The following is a 22,002-nucleotide window of genomic DNA, read 5'->3' on the forward strand; positions in this document are numbered from 1 at the left end:
ATTGCACATATTGTAGATCGCTCGCCACACCCTGGCCTGTAGCTGCACTAAGCGTATCCAACTTTGAAAAACGTGTGGGTTCAAGCCTCCAGTTTGCACACTTTGATTTTGCCCCTCCATTTCCTTCTCGATCCACTGGGCTCTGCTTGCAACATGTTAGAACAGTTGTAACACCTTCTTGCCCTTCCTTACGGTCTGCCGTCTCCAATTCCGGTAATGAAGCGGGGTAATGTTTAAGGGCACTGTCATTCCTAATGTCAAAGGCCTTCTGGCCCTTAAACACTTTTTTGATCAACGTACTGATAAGGAACCTAAATCTGAAACACTACTACACTTAGCCGAGCTAGTGCTCACACTCAATTGTTTTTCATTTGGATACAACTTCTTCAAACAAACCAATGGTGTCGCCATGGGCACCAAAATGGGACCTAGCTATGCCAATCTTTTTTTAGGTTTGTTGAACATCAATTTTTCAGCCAATACAATGGGTCCAAACCTGAACTCTACTGTCGCTACATCCACGACTGTATCGGCGCTACCTCCTCTACCAGAGAGGAGCTCACTCAATTCATAACCAAAGTCAATTCTTTTCACCCAGCTCTGAAATATACCTGGGAAATTTCTGACAAGTCTTTATCCTTTTTAGACATCAAAGTTTCAATTGAAGGTAACAGTTTATGCACTAGTGTGTATTACAAACCTACAGACTCACATAATTACTTGTTATATTCGTCTTCGCATCCATCTCACGTTAAGAATTCTATTCCTTTTTCTCAGTTTCTAAGACTTCGTCGCTTATACAGTGATGACTCTGATTTCCACCACAAATTGGAGTCAATGCGCCAGTTTTTCGATAAACGTGGTTACCCTGTTTCTGTTGTTCAAGCGGGTTACCACTGTGCCCAACTTATTGATCAACATTCAGCACTACAAACGTTGCATAAGGAAGATTTCGACTGCATTCCATTTACTCTCATGTTTCACCCTCACAAGCACTCAGTTAAATCCATCATTCTTAAAAACTTTAAATTACTTCAAAACGATCCAGAGACAAGCACTATCTCTTCGCAGCCTCCACTCATTTCATTCAAACGCGACAAAAGCATAGGCAATTTTTTGGTCAGAAGTTCTTTTCAGACTAATGACCGACCAGGCACTTTTAAATGCACTCGTGCACGATGCAATAAGTGTCCCTTCATTCACAACACTGATAAAATATCGAGACCGAAACGATCCATCAAGATCACCGATCACTTCACGTGCCCCTCCGCCAGTGTAATCTATTGCATAACTTGCATTTGTTGCAAAAAGATATACATCAGTGAAACAGGCAGAAGACTAGATGACCGATTCCGAGAACACCTTCGAGACGTGGAAAGGAATGACAAGGACACATCGAAACTAGTCACTAGACATTTTAATTTACCTAATCATTGTAAGCAACATATGGCAATCTGCGGTCTTTCCTTAGACTTAGGTAGCACGGAAAGCCGTAAAAATCTTGAACAAAAGCTCATCTTTCAAACTGGCAGTCTAAATCCCACAGGGACCAACGAACGCTTTTCATTCCACTAATTTATTCTTGTTTTTCTCGTTGCCACGTTCCCACCAATAACATAGCTCCATTCTTTACCTTTAAAAGCACACACAACCCACAATTCCTCTATTCACTCCGACGAATCAGCTTTTGTAATCGTTACGGTGGCCAATTTACCACTTCAACTTTGTTGATATATCCAAGTTATTTCTTTTTCAATAAAATGAATTAAAAAGCAGTTTCTATTCATCGATATTTTTATTTCTTCTAGCTAATCTTGTGTGACATCAAAGCCTATTTTCCGAGCACAACACCAAAACAAGGCCAAATGCATATGATTATAATCATTCAGTGTTAGTAAGAGTCACTGTTTATGCACTTTTATTCCTTAGCTTTCCTTGTATGCAAAGGATATTTTCGTGTGGGATAGTCACTGCAGGTTTCTAAGTTGAGCACACAGTTTGATCAGGAAATAGAAAAGATAACCAAAACCTGCCGCTGCTGCAAAGTAGGCTGTTTGAATTAAATCTATTATAGTCATACCTCTTCTTCGTCAAGTGAATTGTTTCTAGTGTTTCTGCACATGTGTCCACACTTGCAACCTTTGGAGCATCCAAGAGACAACCGAACACAGGTACATCGGTAGTTGACACAACTATCATTGCGTGAACATCCGCAGAACGCTAATTGTAAACACGATGCTGATACTTCCTCTTGATTTGTCAACTTCGACTTAAGAACTCTGGAACGCTGTCTCGAAACATTTCACAGACCAGTTTTCAGTTTTTTATTGCAAAGTGAAGAAGGGCTCTTATTTTAAGGATCTCGATTTTAGCGCACAGTCAGTCCAGTCTCTACTCAGGCACTACCAAGATTTTAAATGCTTTTAACTATTTTTATGTTTTAAACGCTGTATTCAATTTACTTAGAGATAACTAATGTAAATAATTTTGATTATTCTTACTGTATATTTTGTAGAGTGATTTTAACGGACACTATTCTTATTATTATTGTAATCATATTCACACGACCCCACAAGACCCCAGAAGAACCCAGCTTTAAACGTCATCGTGTTCAAATAAAGGATATGATTGATTGATTGATTAGAACTCCTTTCTTGTAGAACCACCCATTTTCTTCTGGACTAGCCAGGGATAGACGATGCTCTTTTGCTTTGTTCCAAATTATGCATTGGTAGTTCGCCCGCCTTATATGAAGGTGAAGTGCATCCTTTCTATTCTCATCTGGCAATACGATGTTATGAACTGGAGTGTATTTCTTTGTTCAGGATGTACCGGAGAACATCGGAATTTGTTTACAGAGAGCTTTTCTGTATGCCAGTAGGAGGACAAGAGCATCTGTGTCACGTCACAAGATGTTCACCTGCTTGTAACCTCTAGCGGTTGTGTCTCTAGCATGAAGTACAATTCGAGTGTCTGCCTCCTCGTAGTCGGAAGACAGCTCCTGCAGACTTTCTCTAGATGCATCGGATGATTATACCTTCAGTATGTCTTTAAACCCTCCGCTAACCACCAGCTCGTGTCTAGGATGCGTCTCATAATACTGTGCACAGAAAATGGACAAAGGCTGATAGTTTCTAAAGAAACTGTTTGGGGCTGCGTCGGTGGGCATAACGAAGTAATTTCAATGTATCAACAAAGTTGAAATGGTAAATTGGCCCTCCGAACAGTCTAGCAAAGAAAAGCCAGAAAATACTCACTACACGGCCACATCGACTACTCTGTCTTAAAATTTGAGAAGTTTTTTATTTGGCTTCTGTTTGGTGGGCGTGTTATCAGTTTATGATTAAAACCATTTTAAAGTGGTGTCATCAACAATTGCACAAGTTTCATCCGGCGAGTAGCGTTAAACGTAGGCTCATCCATAGTACGGTTGTTTTCCGATAGGGTGGTCAACTGATTCATATTTGCGATGGCTTCTTGAGCGATTCTTCTAAGCTCAAGGTTACGCCTGCTCAGACTTGTGGGGTATGCCTACTTTTCACACAGACTTGTGGGATTTGCTGGCTAATTGGAGCACACGAAAAATAATTCGAACGCACAAAAATAATTGTAGCACGAAAAAAGATTTTAATGCACAAAAATAATTCAGACATCCAAAACAATTAAAGCACACAATCAAATAATTCAGCAACATAAAAATAATCCAGAGTTTTCGGATGCACTCAAAAATAACTCAAGCACAGAAAAATAAATGCTGAACACCATGACCATTAAATAATTTGAAAGGAGAAAATAATAATAAATGCTATTTTGACCTGAACGGGTACCCGTATGAATCACTATCCAGTTGATAGCACTCGATTTATTTGGTGGATAGTGCTACCCTTCCCTTGTAACAACCAGCCCCAGCTGGCAAAGTTTCCTTGAAAAAAATCCAAATTTGGGTGCAAAGTTATCTAAGTTCACATTTCAAGCTAAGCTGGATATTCAGGTTTGGGTAATAAAGTGATTTCTGTGAAGTCTAAACTACAGGTTTTATGATAAACAAGGTTAATTGTGATTTTCTGAAATACTAATTTGGGTTTTACTGGTTTATTTATTCTTGCTTCAAATATCCATGGTTTGTCCAGCTTGAAATCAAACTTTGGTTGATATTTTCCCATTGTGGTCACAAAGGCATTTCTTTTGGTTCTGCTCAGATGGGTTCTGGGTTCCCGCTTTTCGATACACTGGTGACGTCTTCAGTGAAGCTCTCGGGATCCTTCTTAACATCATCTAGAACTTAAAGGGGAAACAAGCGTTGTAGAAGACACCATAAATATGAACTATTTCTCTTATGAGCAATACGGTCGACTGCTCCATTGTCTTCTGGTGGACTCCCTTAATCAGTTCGTGAACGACGCCCATTCTCTATTTCGCGTGGAGAAGAGATTCATCATGTGCACTACGGAACCTAACTTTAACCTGTGACATTCCCTGAGGGCTGGGATGTACTCCCGTCTCCATCGATTGCAAAGGTGACCATTAAAATCTGTTAATTTTTGCTCTTGTTGTGACTGTTTGGCAGGTACTGGAGTTGTCTGCTCCACTTCTGGTTGTATCCGGCAGTGAAAGCAACCGTCTACCACTGATAGTAATAGTAATAGTAATAGAAATCAAAGTTTAATGTCTTTACATGGGGCATGGTTACCCATATTGCCTGAGCCTGAGGCTCATGTATGAAACGTAAGACAACAACCCACCCAACCCCCCCCCCCCGGGAGAACATCCATCACGCAGTAATCTCGTGCGTGGGAAATTAATGTCTCCCAGCCCTGACCCTGCAGGAGATGGGACCTCCATTTATTCCTGCCTATCCGAGAAGACTAGAATATTTAACCATTTCTTCTCAATTATTTTAAGACCTTGAGTGTTGGTCCGGCCGAGGCTCGAACCCTCAACCTCCAGCAGATCAGTCCAGCGCTCTAGCCATTGAGCTAGTCGGGAGGTAGTCCTGAATAAATGAGATGGTTACAAAGGCTCCTCCAGATTGTCTGAATACAGGTTGAATTTAGGTTAATAGCCTAGAGTTCAGAATACATTCAACTTCAGTTAGAGCTGTCAACAGTTCCTCATATGTCAGGCGAGCCTTTCCAAGTGTTTTCTTCAAACAACGTTTGGTACTCTTGATCATTCGTTCAAAGAATCCCCCCCCACCATAGGGCTTTAACTATAACTAAAAAAAGACAAATGAAACTTTATTAACACCTCTGGGAGTTAAAAACTGAATAAACAGTGCAATTTACAAAATTAGATACTAATAATTAAATCTATTTACAATAATAAGTATCATAATAGTAATTGGAATCACGAGAACTTAAAAGGAAAAAGTCATTTGCTCTCTTTGTCCTTTTTTGTTGTTGTGGTGGCTTTACTATTTCTTGATCTTAACTGATATGGAATAGATCTTGTCATAACTTGTGGAACCAAGAAGGATATAGGGTGGCTCTCATCCCTCATATTCGTTATCAACTTTTTACATAAAAATGTCCTGTGATCTACTGACGATGTCAAATTTAGTTGATCTAGGGCTTGTTGATAACTAGGGTTTGAAAATATTATTCTTAAAGCTCTTCTTTGCATAGATTCAATGGCGTCAGAAAGGTATGCAGGAATATCTTGCCACACTTGCGCAGCATACTCTAAGATCGATTTAACATTACATTTGAATACCTTGATTATGTCTTCTGGCATGATTCTCCTGTGCTTCAACAACCTTGGTGCATATAATCTCTTAGCTGCCTTGGCAATTACATATTCAACGTGAGTGTTCCATTTAAGGTCATCACTAATTATGTAATGTAATCTTTATTTAAACACGATCAATTTGTCAGCCCATAAAAATACATTTCACATTTTAGTGTTGGAAGATCGACTGTTCTAGAAGCAGTCCAAGACGTTGTGGAGGCCCTTTTCAACCTGAGGAATGTCTACATAAAATACCCCATTACAAAAGCGGAAACCCGGGTTTGCATAGAGACATTTCGAGATGTTTTTGATCTCCCAAACATTTGGTACAATGAATATATGAAGTTCATATATTTTGAACTGCGGTATTAAATACATATGATGCACGATCCTTCGCAGTAGATAGCGCTATTTATGCAATAGCGAATATCAGACCTGAAAAAAATCAGGCCTGTACGGGATTCGAATCACTTACCTCTGCAATACTAGTGCAGTGCTCTACCAATCGAGCTAACAGGCCAACTGGAAGCAGGCCATTAAGTTGATTCGTAATAAACCCGTGATGATAAATCAGATACAATGTATATATGAAGTTCAAATGGGAACTGCTTTCTCTTTTTAGCTAGAATTAACCTCCTGGTTAGCTCAATGGATAGAGCGCTGGACTGTTGTGCGGGAGGTCAAGGGTTCAAGTCCCGGCCAGACCAACACTCAAAGTCTTAAAATGATTGAGAAGAATATGCTACCTTTCTCAAACGTTAACATCAAGAAATGGTTAGATATTCTAGTTTTCTCAGATAGGGACGAAAAAATGGAGGTCCCGTCTCCCGCAGGGTTAGGGGCAGGAGACGTTAATTTCCCACACACGAGATCACTGTGTGATGGATGTCCTTCCCTTGAGTGGGATGGGTGGGAAAATAGCAGGTCCACATCAGCTATATAGCTACCATAAATTCAACCTGCTCAAACAAATAAAAAAAAATGATGAAAAGAGTCGAAATTTTTAAACTTCCTTGATTGATCACTTTGCCAATGAAATGATTAACTCGCATCAGCGTTGGTTGTTGATCGCAGTATCATCTACATTAAAAGCCGGTTCACTGATTACGGTGTGAAACAAACCTCTAAAAGAGTCAGTGCGTGATCCTGCTGGCGGTGATACAGGTTCCAGTTGCGAAACACCATTATCCAGGTTATATTGACCTGTTCAAAAGCAGGACGAATTACCACTAATTGAGAGAAATACTGGCCACTTTAATTTTATGCGAATTTAAGACAATGCTTTTCAGTGCTAAACGAAGAAAAACTTCGAGGAATGCATCAACAGAAATAGGTTGGTTAAAACTCTTTTGGTTTTACTACTTTTGAATTGGTCATACCAGGAGCCTATCACCCGGGGAAAAAAATGGCCATTGAGGAAGAAATCTTCAGCAATAGTGAATCTTAAGTTTCCATCGCAAGCAACAAATTAACTTCGTCAGAATCAAGTATTTCAGACAGTGATTAAAAAAAAAAAATTAACTTTAATAGGTAACATAATTACTGGTAACCCAGTAGTTTACATTGTGGGCTATAAACAAATGATTCAAATTGAACATAACATTGTTAAGAATTCCAACTGGCCGGAGGCAAACCAGTTGTCTATTTACAAGCATGGCGGAGGATTTGAACTCGGAGCCACCGTGAAACATATTCAGGTAGTGGTCAGGGCGGGACTCAAACCCGGGAGTGACGGATTCCGAGTTTGACACGCTGACCTTTCGGCCACGCTGCCTCCGACTTCTGACAGTCATACAAAGAAATTATCAGTGTTTCTCAAACTGCTGGAAAGAGAAAGGTCTTGCTTAATCTACCTAGTTAGTCACAACAAGGGACAGCAAAAAAGCAAAAGAGGAAAAAAACCTACAAAAAAAACTGCCAATAGGGGAATTACTCTTCATGAGATGGAAGAATTGTCATCACTGGTATTCTCCATGGAAGAAGCTAAAAAGGTGGAAAGCACAATACGGCAGCATTTGCTTCATTCAAGCTTTGAAATGCAAAAGTGTATCAAGTTTTGAACACTTCTAAGGTGTAAAATTGCTTACATGAATTAACCAAAGTGGCTGACGAATCTTCAAGCAAGTCACTTAGTCCAAAGGATGGAGCCACAGAGGCTGTCGCTCGATCGAAATTGTTCAAGTAGCTTTCCCCTGCAAAAGATGTAAAAGCAAATGAAAGACCGAAAGACCTCTCACCCACCGATTAATTTTCGCACGATTCTATTGGCTCTTTATGTCACGTGCATGGTGCAAAATCACAGGATGGGTGTCATGCAATAAGCCCCCCCCCCACACGCTTCATCGATATTTGTCATCCGATTATTTTCGTCCAAAATATACAAATCCAGCTGGAGAGTTTCAACTTCACATTCTTTAATTTTAGATAAAATTGGCCAAAAATTAAACTCGTGACTAGTCCAGTGATATGCTGACATTTAAAAGCTGGTTGCAAATGTTGTTTCGAGGTTTGGTAAATAGTTAACAAAATTTAGACAATTATCTTACCACGTGAAAATTACTGTTGCTAATCAGGACTTCATAGATTCCGAAGTTGTTGTCTGTCTGTTGTATACTGACTGTCATTAGTAAATTTACTAAAGACAACAGCGAAAATAGAATGTAACAAACCTTTGTTTTTATCACTAGGGACTTGCTTTGTCTTCACTATCTTCGTCGTGTTTTATCTTCTTCCTTAAACAGGATGTCTTGAGAAAAATTTTCTTTCAATGACTGGGCAAATTTACCCCAATTACGCGGAGCTCGTTGTCCTTGATGGCTACAATAACTTCTAGGTCATTGTACAATTATTCAAAAACATTTGTTTGTATGGAGTCAGCTTTGTTTCATCAAACCAAGAGTGAAATTCCTCCATGATGGTAGATTGAACTGGCTGAAAGATATCTAAATGACATAATTCTACTCTTTTCGCCGTTTTTAGCGTGAAAAAAAACCTGTCAATCTCAGCGACAGAGCAGGTTTTCAACCTAATTTTCTATTGTAGTAGCCAGAGACTTTCAGTGAGCTTAAAGGAATTTAGAGTCTAAGAATGGAACACCGTGCTTTAATGAGAGATCTTCAATTGCTACAAACTGCGATCGGCCAAAACAACAGAGTGGTGTGCGAGGAACTCCAAGAGCGATATTAGGCGTTCGTACCAGATTCTTTAGCCACATCCGAAGAGTTGGCGTCAATTCACAAGGAAGACACCTCCTTAATGCTGATGCTGGATGATGTGCCTGCTAACTTAAAACCAAGAAAAGTTTCAGGTGATGGAAATTGTCTATTTAATGCAGGTTCGGTTTGTGTCGTGGGAAATGAAAGTTTGGCTATAGACCTTATTCATAAATGGCCGCCGCACGGAAACGGCCTGGTTTCGAATGCATGAAAGCAAGGCTTGGTGGGCCAGAAAATTCTTGGAGAGCACATTTGTGACTATTATTTCTCAAATAATATTGTTCAAGTAGTCTAAACTTTCTGAGGATATTGGCAGGAAAAAGATTTCTTAGTCACTAAACGGGATATCCCTAAGTTAAAGAATGATTTCCGCGTGAAGATCCTTAGAGATGCTGACAAATTGCTGTTTCCCACTCTGTATGAAGAAGAACAAGTAGGACAAGAAGACAGGTGAAAAAATGTCTTTTTTCCGTTTTCCAGAGGAGGAAAACCTAAAAAAGCGATGGCTTGCTGCTATAAGAAGAGACATCGGAGCAAATTTTTCCTTAAATGGGGAACTAGAGTTTGTTCCAGGCATTTCAGGAAAGAAGACTTGCAGAGAAGTCTTAGTGGAAAAGTTAGCCCCAGACCAGGAGCTGTGCCAAGTCAATTCGTATGGAAGCGAAGATCACCTCGTAAACGAGCACCACCGCAGCACAACAGTGACAAAAAAAAAACTGCTAGAAGTTAGGGAGGCTGTGGATTCTTCCACCGAAAAAATTGTATCAAAGTCAGGTGTATGTGAAATACATCAATACATAATTATTCAACTTTTCATTGCAAGCAACTTGTGACGCTTGCGACAAATGAGATCGAAGTCGAAGGGTGTCGCTAAAGTGTGTTAATGCTACGGGACTATCTTACAGGTCGTGTGCTTCAAGTACCAATAACCACGGAAAACCAAGGTTGACGGTTAACGGTGATTTAATGATGATGAACGATAGCGAACCACGATAGACAATCACGATCGTAAACTGAAATAACAATGCAATTTACTTAAAACGTTGTGTAACTCATGAACAAAACGCTTAGAGCAATTAACCTGCCTCCGTCGATAACGCGATCAAAATTAGCAACAATCAACAGGAATACTCGAAAATCATAATAAGCTATATCAAAATAACTCAAGATTTAAATCGATTGTAAGATTAACAAAATGGGCGTTCCCAGCTTAGCGTCTCATTCTTTGATTCGCCCCCTTTAGATTGAGAACTATAAATTGTACTATTGTACAACTCTGTACGTTAGCGTGCTTCTACCCAAAACAAGAAAACTAATCAAAGGAGGAATCTAGCAAAATTACTCACATATCGGTCCCCCTTGTGCCAAAGGTTAAGAACCAAAAAACGGCAAGTCGAACAGATAGAATGGACAAGGCGAAATACAATTATACACTGGCTAAAGGGACGCTAAACAAGGCTTTTATTTGCGCGTGGGGATGCTAAAATATCTGATTACAAACCAATCGAGAATAGACATCAACGTAACCACATCCGTAACTAAAGTAACTGCTAACAAACAAATCAAATTCCACTTAGACTGAATGAATCGTTTGAGTATCCTTAACACAACTATTTACATTGTATATACAGCACTGAAAGAAGTATAAGTGGTAGTTTAGCATCTTGCAAACTAACTTGCTGCAATTTTAATAAAATGGGTAAGGTAATATGTGTGCAGTTTTTGCTTCAGAGTTTCCCAGTAATTAAGCAGCATCAAAGGGAATTCTTTCCACTGAAATTCCCTTTTTTGTGTAGACAATGAAGTCACACCATCTTGCCCCACTCACATCCATTTGGCCTTGCACTTTAGTATAGTAAGCATGATTCTTTTTCAGTTTACATTGTCTATTGACAGCTGCACAAAAGAATTTGGGGTCTTGACAGGCTTCTAGTGGAGTGACTTGAAATTTTGTTTCAGGACACTTCACTTCAGCAAGTCCAAAATGATCATGGCATCCAAAATCTACAACCCTGCCATCTGGTTAGCACCCTAGAAAAGGCATATCCAGGGAAACAACAAAATCACTCTTGAGAACCTTAACAGGTGTCTTTCGTGCAAGCATGATTTTCTCATATTCCTGGAGAGCATGCAACGGGTTCATATTTTAGACCAGCTCCGCATACCTTGAGGTAAATGCTTTTGGATTGATGAGATCCATTGCAAACTTATCATGATTCCATTGTCTTTTTGAAATGAGGTCAAACTTTGAAGCAGTGAATCTAAGCTTTTGTTGTTTGACCTCTTGTGGCTCCTTCAATCTTGTTTATCGTGTTTTCATCAACAACAAGCGAACTAACAAGTGTCTCTTCAGAATGACACAGGTTGTCAGGCCTGACAAAATCACTGCCTGAGTTTAACGGGAACCTGGGATAGGTTAACTCTGCTTCATCCATGTCAGCTCTTGGAATAGAAATGTCAAATGTAGCCACAAAGTTTGCTTCAGAAGGAGTCAAGTGGTAGCTGCAAAGTGAGCCAATTTGGCTTTCACCAAATTTGGTCATAACACAACTTTTGGGAGTGGAATCATCTTTTGCCAGAACTGCTAAACCCATTTGTGGATTTATGTTTTGAAGGTTTTTTTTTCAGATTAATTTCTGCTTGGACGTCATGTACAGGGTTTGACCTTGCATCTTACAATAAGCACTTGAATCCTTTCCTCCTTTTGGTATCATCCAACTGTGTTTTCGAAATGGTAACTTCCATTATGGGTTGAGCAGATATTTTGTCCCCACGACCCTTCTTGTGCCATCTTTGAAGCTGGGATGTGCTGGCGAGATCTGGTTGTTCATCATCCTCCTGGAACAAATCTTCTGTGCTCTTGCTCTCAATTAAACTAAACTTGCACGCTTTAAACATTAAAGCAAAAACGTGGTTACAATATCCCACTTTGCCAGCTTTGCATGAACAGTTGGCATGTATGAGTTGGCCTGAGACAATGTACATGGCAAGACGAAGATCACGTTGAGCTTCACTTTTCCTGAAACTGTGATAGCAATTGCTTTCAAATAAAAATACCTTTGGTCACTGTTTGCCTTAATTTCCTTTAGGTATTCGTCCTTCAGAAATGTTTTTGCCTTCTTTAAATTAGTTGGAATTGAGTGGTGCTTGGCATTTGCAACTCGCTTTCCAGAATTTGCCACGTGCTGGTTCATTTCGGCTCTTGTGAAGCACGGCATCCTCACAAGCGACTTTCCCCATCTATCGCTCAGGTATTTCACACTTGAGGTGACATGAGAGACATAATCGTTTGGTAGTAAACTCGAAAACCTTGCCTTCCTTTTCGTGTAAATTTTATCTGCATCAGGGTCAACCAGCAATTTATCCCTTCCATTTTCAACGTAGTCTTGGACTCTGCAATATAATAAAGCAATAATTCTCAACTGCACGTTTACGTAAACTCTAAACTGCACGTGATATCACTCATGAACTTAGCTCTCACCATTTTATGAGCTGTGCTTTTGTCTTAAGACCCTTGAGTGAATCGCCGTGACATCTTAACCAAAACTTTAGCTCGTCGTTTTTCATTGAAGAAGGATTTCTACCAGCTAAGGAAGCTCCAGGAATATCATCTTCTGTGAGTATCACATGTGCAGTTCCATCAGAAGATCTGTGAGATGCCATTGTGGTTTTGTTTTGATCTGTGAACCTTGGCCTACTAAGCCTTGCTTTCATGCATTCCAAACCAGGCTGTTTCCGCGCAGCGGCCATTTATGAATAAGGTCTACGAGAAATAAGAATATCAACACCTTGCATTCTTCTCCTCATGCTTATGCTAAAAAAAATTATTGCATGAGGTTTTAGTGACGGCCAGAATGATCAAGGTCTCGGTAAGTGTTATCAGCCAAAGGTTGAGGTTGATAACACTTACAGAGACCTTGATGATTGTGGATATAACAAAAACCGAATCTAGTAATCATTATTATACATTGATTTAAAGAAAATAAAAAAAATGCATTTATGTTGAAGAAGTGAATCAACCAGGCATGTTCGTACTTCGCTGTGTGAACTTGACATTGCTTTTGCAGAATAATCTGCTAGCAGATTAGTGAATAATCTGTAGGTTGCACTGTTTCCTAGAATTAACTGTAGGATTTTAGCCAATGAGAATACTGATGATGACTACAATGTACAATAAGTGTCATTGTTGTGTCCAGGGGGGACCATGACTTCGCACATTTCTGAAGATAGCACCTGATGGTCAAGAATTAATGTCACTTTGTTAAGAGAATAGGATCAATTTATATGATTGCATCTCAACATGAAAAGTGCATCATTGTTAACTTCAAGCTGTCAAGTTGCATGGAGTTTATGGTAAATTTATTATTGAGGCATTTTACTTGATGGCCTTATATAATGTGACAGGAATAATCTCTTTCCAGCAGAGGTAAAGACAGTTATTGTAGTAGTATCCAATCAGTGTGTTTAATACTCTTCTGTTTTGATGACTACTTGCTCAGTTAAATAATGTCAGGCATCGTAGATTTCATTGACAATAACAAAGAGTTTCTACTGCATAGATTCCATGAATGTGCAGTCCTTGCAAGAGTCCAGTCACTCAATTTCCAAACAGTTTGTTGTTAGATGTTATCATACTGTCAACATAAGGAAAGTTGCACCATAGGAACTGGTTATGAAACCTGGCAAACTTCAAAAGGACGGCCTATTGTTTCGCTTTTGAGGTTGAACGGGTCCATCATGTGATCGTGACCCACCACACCATAAAGCAATGTGGCGGACGAGACAGACGCGCTGTTCATGTTTGGTAATGATTTAGAAGCTATTTTAGATGTTTTAGAAGAAGATGAGAGAATACAAGATGACTTCATGGCAGCTGTGAACCTGGTAAGTGTTACTTGCTCCCATGCCCTACGTTTATCTTGTCTTCCTCGAGTGTTTCCACTTTCACAAGATATTGTCCTTTGGACACGAATGGTATTGTCATTGTATCCAAATGTGCAGATGTCTGGGTTGTCATTTCTTCGCCCCAATTTTCTTTGGCTACCAAAGTATTCCTCAGCTGGGTACTGGCAGAAACGTTCTGTCAGGACACACTCCATGCCTTCTTGTAGCAGAAACTTGCAAATGTCAATCACAACTTATGTGGAAAACTATGTGACTATTATTTCAAGCACTTTCTTCCAGTTGCTGCTCTGTAAAACATAGCCAAAAAATACAAAGCAGTATGTTACAAATTTTATTGTCTAATGAATACTCATGATCTATTCATATGAAGTTAGTCGTGATCATAAATGTGTAAAGAAATCAAGTTAGACTACATTTGACTCAGATAATTGACGAACCCTCTCTAACTTACCGCTAACTCGAAGTAATTTACATTTTCCTTTAGGTCATTTTCTATATGATTTTTACCCTCGATAACTCAAATCATTGCTATTTCCCTGAGGGTTCAAGTAATCGGGAGCCAACTGTAGTTTTTTTTCTTTTTCTTTTTTTTTTTTTATAGAAACCAAATACCCTGACAAAGACAACTGGCCTTTTATCATAATTTATTGTAATAATAAAAAATACTGGCAAATATTTCAGTGTCAGTTGAGACTATTGAATAGAAAAATATTTGCAAAATTACTATATATTGGATTGCAATTTTTTAATCATAGCGCAAGTCTCTACGGTGTCTACATCACGTGGCAATGCACAATTTCAACAAACATCGTGCTGTTAATTAGCCCAAAAAGTTATTTTACAACTTACTTCTTGAAAATTTTACATACAAAATAAAAACTAAAAGGATAAGAATTGAATCAAAAAAATCATTTGCCAAGAGATTTCAACACCAGGGCCTTTTTCAGTTTTCCCTCAAACATAAATATTTTGCTATCAAAACAAGTTATGCACTTATGATGCTGTTCTGAAAATTGCATAGCATGGCACATACCGCCCACATTTGGTTTACAACCCCAAACAGGGTGAACGTTACTACACTATCCCATATATGAAAATTTTTAATTTTATTTATTGCCCTTTCAACATGAATCCGAACAGAAGCGATCGACTGTGTCTCAACAACTTCTGCTGCGCTCATTTGACCCTTGCTTCCCAAAAAAGGTGGAATATTTAGGGACACTCCAAGGGGTAGAAGGTCCTGAATAGTAAAGCCTTTATCGGCCATGACAGAATCTCCCCTATTAAAAGGCAGATTCAGAAATCCTGATCTTGTAACAATTTCCCTGTCAGAAATATGACCAGTGTATAGCTGGCTGATGAAGGTAATAGCACCTCCTGGTGAGATGCCAATCAAACCTTTAAGAGTTGTGTGTTTTTTGTAAGAACTAAAAAGTTCACTGTTAAGGCGTAGACTCTTGGGCATCTGGCATCGTACCTCAGTACAGTCAATAACGACCCTAGTTGAGGGGTATTTGTCTTTAAAGTCAGCAGGCATGCACAAATCCACTTTTGCTCTTGATGGCCACACTGGAATTACACTGAATTTTAAGAACATAAAATTTATCATAAGAGAAAAATCGAGTTTCCAGATGGGAAACTCGATTTTTCTCTTATATTAAAAGTTGTTTATTTCATCTTTATAAAATTTATCCATGAAATTATTATTCTGCTTACTGTTGTCTGTGAGACTCCATACAAGTGGCTTAAATGCTCCTCCTTGAACCCCTGCCTTAGTCTGCAAAGGGTCAAAAAGAATTCTTCCTTTGGGCTCAATTGGCGTGGCCTACCCTGCTTGGGAATATCTTCCTCATCCCTCTGACAGGGTGGGGAGGGGACATCACATGGTGAATCCGAGTGCCAGTAATTTATATTTTCCCCTTTCTTACCAGGATCTAAAAACGCGAAAACACTTTCTAAGACATTTTTGTTTGGGAACCCCGTATAAAAAGCGATATCCTTCTCCGAGGGCAAAAATTTCTCAATGCAGAACACTCTTGACTGCAAGGAATCGTTCCGGCGTTTAAGTTCCTCTACTTCCGACTGGAAATTGTTATTTGAAATAGTGATTTTACGGATTTCCCCGACAAGCCGTTCATTTTCAAGTTTAAGTTCGCAAATAAGAGCTTCCAGATCCTCAGCTGGTTCTTCTACTGTGGTGCTTGCCGAATCCGCTAGTGTTGGCGGGGAGGAAGCGCGAGATTCTTGAAATGTCACTAGATCGCACGTGGAACAGTTGTCGACTCGTGCTGGCGCAATTGTCGTCTCCTGTGATTTTGTCGCGGTTTTTTTCAAAATCAGAGTTCTTTTCCTCGGTGATTTTCGCTTGATCGGCGAACCCTGCTTCCAAGGAAACAAAGATGGGACTGCCATGGATTTCAAACTCTTTTTACGGCCTGTGAGTGACGGTAGATAATCTGACGATTTGAAATGTCGCGAGCAAACTCTCGTGTGTTCTGTCACCTTGAAATCTTTACCCTCATCTCTTCGAATGGCAACGATCCACTTCATAAATAAATCTCTATTTTCAGGAAACTTGTGGTAAGAGATCTTAATACCATCTTCTTCGTAAACTTTCTTAGTGCAACCAGGGACACAGCAATTTTGCGGCATGATGCTCTTTTTCTTTGCCATTAATTTACATACGTAAACACGAGACTTGGCCCTCGATGCCTCGTTTTCATGCTATTCGATCCAGACTCTCATCGGCCGCCGCCATTTTGGAATTAGGAGTATTGTTTTTTGCAAAAGTTAAATGATAGCCAAAGATGGAATGATCAAAAATAGTGTGTATAATTTTTTTTTTCATCAGAGTGACATGATCAGTCTTGTTGAGTTCAGCAGCATATTCTATGTATAGCATGAAGCCCTTGATTATTTGATTTATATAACATGTGGAAATATATAGTTGCTATTACACCCAAGTTTGTATATGAAAGAAAGTAAAATGTCAGGTATTTTAGCGTACAGGAATTTTCAGTGTGCTCCATGGATTTATTATTTAATCATGGTTTATGGCAGTTGCGCAGGCTGTACATGTTGTCACATTCTTTTTCAATAATTAGTAAAACCTGGTCATGGCGGCATGATGTCCTTCTTGCTGCAATGGGCATATTGTTTCTTAAATTAGTTCTTGATAATGTTGTGATAACATGGGTTCAACTTGTATTTTGTTTGCTTGATCTGCATCAGCATTATCCTTTAGTGGCATTAGTAAAGAATAACTCTCTCCATCAATGATGGTGTGAGATGTACACTCTGTAGCTTGGAATTGTGACTTTAAGGTATTGTCAATACTTGAACAGGAAATCACCAGCACTTGCATACTCTTGTGATCCACTGATTGTTTTTAGACAGTATGCCCATTTATAGTTAAATATGTAAGCTGAAATTTAAGAGAGAAACAAGGTTAATTTTATTATAGTAAAGACATGTAAAGAAGTGGCTCGTGCACACGCAATGTGAAAGCCCTGTAGAGTTGGCCTGTTCCAGGCTCTTGGTCAGTGGAGCGCGCGAAGAAAGGTAATGCGTGTGAAACGAGCGAACAAACGAAAAAACGAGAAGAGTTTCCCTTGTTTTTTCGTTCGCTCACGTTGCCTTTCTTTGCGCACTCCACTGACTGAGAGCCTGGAACAGGCAACTCTGCGATACACTTTTGTATCTTACCTGTTTTATATAAATAGGACTCCGTTGTCCATGACGGGGATATTTCGTTAACACCCTCAGGGTGCTTCATTATGCAAATTGGTTTGTGCAGTTTTGCCTTTTTTTGTTTTGTAGACGATAACTTATTTTTAGCTACTAATCAGCATGAAAAAGTCCGATATCTTACTTAGATGTCAAAGAGACAATTACTGGTTTATGATCACTGGAATAGGATTCAAGAACACCTGATGATGTAACAAGATGTGGTACATTTGTGTATATATGATCTATCAATGTGCAATAATCAGTTGTGAATTGTGTAATTAATTGTGTGTATCCCTTTTGCTTAATTAAATATTTTGAGAGTGCCTTTTTGTCTGATGTCTCTTTGAACAAGTTTACATTGAAGTCTCCAAGAATTAAGGGTAGGTACAACATTAGCTAGTTTTATATCATGAAGATGTTTTAAAGCACCAATAAGCTTTGTTATTGTGACTTTGCTCTCAGAGCGATAGATACCGATGACATGCAGGTGTTTAACTGGATAATGGGTAACCGCGATTGTAATTTCTACTTGGTTGTAGTTTAATCTATATGGAATTTGTGAACAAAGAATGTTATTTGCTACAAACATAGCAGTACGATAGATACTTCTGAAATTTGACTGGCTATAGTCATTTCTGTAAAGTTGAAAACTTGGTAAATTGTAGTTATCATTTGTATCTACTGAACAAAGCCCTGTTTCCACACAAATAATATGTAAATGTAAAGATCTAACATTATGGAATATGACAGTGAATACTGATGAATCTGTATTTTGAAGTGAAGCTCGTGGAGTGAGAGTTGCTTCATTTCTTAGTCTTTCCATTTCTTGTGCTACATTTTCATTTACTTTTATTTTCTGCTCATTTAAATTCATAATGTACAGATTTTAACTGTTTCGGACGCGACCTAAGCCAACATAATGCATATGCTCTTTTGTTGAAGATGGGAAAATTAACAACTGCTGCATCTAAAGTGTCCCCTTGACAACCATGAATAGTCTTTGCAGGTGCAAGTCTGAATGGAAACTGTCGGCGGAGACTTTGTACGTGTTGTATTTTTGTTGTGATAAAGATGGCAGTTTTCTTGGCGTTGTTTTCTCCCAATGCCTCGATCAGAAAAAGACACCCATATTATACTTGGTTTGCTAGAGTTCTCAACCCTATAATCTATGCTTTTTATCATACTTTCTGCACCATTGGTCAAACCATCAGTAACATCAATATTGCTCGTTAAATCATATTTTGCACCAGTTGCTATTTGGACAAGTGAGTATAAGCCCATTGTTTTAGTTGACTCATCTGGTACTTTTTCTTTCATTTGTTTTTTTAGCTCATCAGAAATGTCTCCAATGACAATATCTATTGCTTTGATCTGTGCTTTATCAGCGTTTGATGAGGTATATATTTTGTTATTGTGGGCATTGACAGGTGCATTTGTTGTGAATAGATGCGTGATATTCTTAGGATACAAGTTACTTTCTTCTGAAATCATATTATACAGACCTCTTTGTTTTAAGGTTAACATGTCGTCCTTGGTATACTTTCCTTCTCTCAAACGATTGAGCAGCTCTGCAAACTGCTTGTCATCTTTTTGCCTCATTATCTGTGTTAGCTCAAATAAGGTGAAGTATTTTGTCCACAGGTTTGTTGCTAAAGCACCATAGCAAGTGTTGGGATTTTTAAATATCCAGCTATCAAAAACAGGTTTTAATTGGAACAAATCTCCAACAGTTAAGACACATTCCTCCAAATGGCTCCTTTGTGCCCATTATTTGTTGTAACCTCAAATTCAAGAAATTAAACATACCACTTCCTACCATAAAGATCTCATCAATAAATAATACTCTTAGTTTGGATAATTTTGTTCTTAATGTGTTTAGCCTGTCACTATCAAGTTTACAGTACTCAAATCCTCTATCGGCTGGCACTTTAAAAGTTGAATGTAAAGTGTTTCCATTGATATTAAAGGCTGCTTTCCCTGTAGGGGCTGCTTTTAGTACTTTAACCTCATCTGGATTTTCAGCAGGTAGGCTACTGAGGTATCGGATCAGTGCTTTATACAATGCATTTGTAACAGTTGATTTACCAACACCTGCACCACTTGACAAAAAGAGCTCTAGAGGCTTGTCACATGTTTTGATAGTGTAGTACATAATAGAAAAACTGCCTTCGTTTTTTCATTCAATGAGCGTACCAGCTAATAATATTCAGCATCAGATAAACGCTTGATAACTAATTCTTCGTGGTCATTGCGTCTAGGAAATATACCAATGTCATCGAGCAAGTCGTACTGGCTATGAAGCTTGTTGTCCGCTGGATCGAAACAGCCAAACAATTCACTTGGTTTTTGTTTTTGTGCACAGTCTTGCTCATTATTGTGTTGTGTATTGGTTGCCACATTATTATGGCTATCACAGTAATCACTGTTGAAATCGTCTATGGCTTTTTGTAGTATTTTGGTATGACATTCATATTGCTGATTGTTGCAGTGCTTTGTTTCACCATAAGGCCTCTCTAACTTGAGAATATGAGCCATATCAATTTTTTGGCTGTTGCCACCAAATGTTTGACCGTTGGTAACATTCGCTCTTAAAACAACTCACTAGTACTGACAAGATATTTGGCTGCTTCTAATACTTTCATAGGTCTAACATTTTGAAACTGATAATGGTGCTTATAACTCAGACTTCTCTTCAGCTTTATTGGAGTTGTTTGTGATCGACTCACTGATAGGTCTAGGCAGTGTGTCCACTGTTGAATCTACATCACTTGGAACATTAACTGTGTTGCCATGAATTAGAAGCTGACCCCCTCTCGGAAGTGCACGAATTTGCATGAAAGAAATACGTGGTGATACAAGCCTTTCCTCTAGTGGAGTCAAATCAAGCACTGCAGGTTTTCAGTCAGGGAAACTCAGCCATTTGCCTTTGAGCACTGCGGTGGCTTGCTGTCTTTTAGGTTTGAATGGCAAGTGCTACAGATGCATTCAGTATCATCAGACTTTTTTCCCTGTAATACAAGATTCAACAATATTTTGTGGACATTTGCTATAATTATTTACATTGCACTTTGTGACTGATGATTTGTATCACAATTGATCACAACAGGTACATATATACTCTGGACCACTCCTAATATTCTTGTGAAATTGGTCTATTATTTTATTACTTGACTCATTATTGTTGTCAGGTGATATTAATTTTGCTGCTGCTGTATTACATATTACCTTTTCTGAGCTCATGTACAGATGTTTTGGCTTTGTCTCTTTTTCCTTTATTTTCTTTTCGTCTGAATTCATCATCTGCTCATTTCTTTTGCATTAGCTGTTTCATATAAGCTTTACGTTTTGTGATTTTATATGCTTGTTCTGCTTCAGGTATTTGTTGCGTTTTTCGTCTCTTAATGTCTTCAATTTCTGTATAAGCAGTATTTATCCTCTTTTTTTGGATGTAACGCTTCTTGCGTGTATTTTGTTTTTCTCTTGCTTGTTCACTATGATTTCTAACTGTGTTACACATACTTGTATTATTGTTGTCAAAAATTAATTTTGCTGCTGCTGCATTATAAGTAGTAGCGTTTGTATTATCTTTTTTTGGCAGATGTACAGGTGTTTTTGCTTTGCCTCTTTTTCTTTTCTTTTCTTTTTCTTTAAACTCAGGGTCTTTTCGTTTCTTTTGCATAAGCTGTTTCATGTAACCCTTACGTTTTGTGATTTTATCTAATTGTTCTACTCCAGATATTGGTTTTGTTTTTCGTCTTTTAATAGTGTCCATTTCTGTATGAGCAGTATTTAGTCTTTTGCTTTGGACGTAATCCTTCTGACATGCTTTTTGTTTCTCTTTTGCTTGTTTGTCGTTACTTTTAACCGCACAAACTAACTGTTGCTCTTTATAATCATTTGCCACCAGTTCTTGTCTGTGACATTGCAAATTCAAAATATTTACTGTAGAAACATAATGATATTCTCCTATGTGAGCTATATAAACTTGTGTTGAATTGCTCTGAATGTTGACTGGATGGATAACTGTGAGAGACGTGAGAGGACAAAAGTTTTCAAATGATTCTGCTATTTTGATTGTCAAATTAAGACAATTAGCAACTGCTTGAATTATTGTTCTATCAGCCCATGTTCCTTCTCTTGACATGTGATTGAGATAATGCTGCCATGATCGTTCAGTATTGCTTTCTATAAACAGCTCTGGGTTATGCACTAAATACTGAATTCCTTGGCTCCGTACATGCAAATGATACTCAGGAGTCCTAAACAGCTGATGTGATATGGCACGGAAGAAACAATCGCCTGCACCTCCAACATCAATAGCAACTCTACCAATTTGAGACAATCTGGATTCTAGTAATGAAACTGGGTTGGCTACGGATACGATTTGCATTTCTGTTTTCATTGCACTGATTGGTAGGACCAGGAT

General features: G+C 38.6%; 2 protein-coding genes, 1 long non-coding RNA gene and 1 pseudogene across 3 annotated transcripts in view; all 4 read right to left on the minus strand.

The window, feature by feature from the left end:
* Positions 1 to 10,598: 10,598 nt before the first annotated feature.
* LOC111324864 (uncharacterized) lies at positions 10,599 to 12,804 on the minus strand (annotated as a pseudogene).
* Positions 12,805 to 13,612: 808 nt separating this feature from the next.
* Positions 13,613 to 16,499, minus strand: LOC111324863 (uncharacterized). Its single transcript, XM_088741893.1, has 3 exons — positions 15,586 to 16,499; positions 14,881 to 15,427; positions 13,613 to 14,059 (listed from the first exon to the last, which is right to left on the minus strand). The coding sequence occupies exons 1-3, from the start codon at positions 16,497 to 16,499 to the stop codon at positions 13,613 to 13,615; spliced, it is 1,908 nt and encodes a 635-aa protein (XP_088598019.1).
* A 135-nt stretch (positions 16,500 to 16,634) lies between these two features.
* Positions 16,635 to 22,002, minus strand: part of LOC148741905 (uncharacterized) — a 30,299-nt gene continuing 24,931 nt past the window's right edge. The window contains exon 3 of the long non-coding RNA XR_015996038.1: positions 16,635 to 17,271. This is a non-coding gene — a long non-coding RNA (uncharacterized LOC148741905). The remainder of the gene's footprint in view (positions 17,272 to 22,002) is intronic.
* On the minus strand, positions 18,528 to 19,293 carry LOC148741906 (uncharacterized). Its single transcript, XM_088734401.1, has one exon. It carries the CDS (start codon positions 19,173 to 19,175, stop codon positions 18,528 to 18,530), a length of 648 nt encoding a protein of 215 aa, XP_088590527.1. The 5' UTR covers positions 19,176 to 19,293.

Source organism: Stylophora pistillata, chromosome 1 (assembly GCF_964205215.1).
Source record: "Stylophora pistillata chromosome 1, jaStyPist1.2, whole genome shotgun sequence".
Taxonomy (NCBI): Eukaryota; Metazoa; Cnidaria; class Anthozoa; order Scleractinia; family Pocilloporidae; genus Stylophora; species Stylophora pistillata.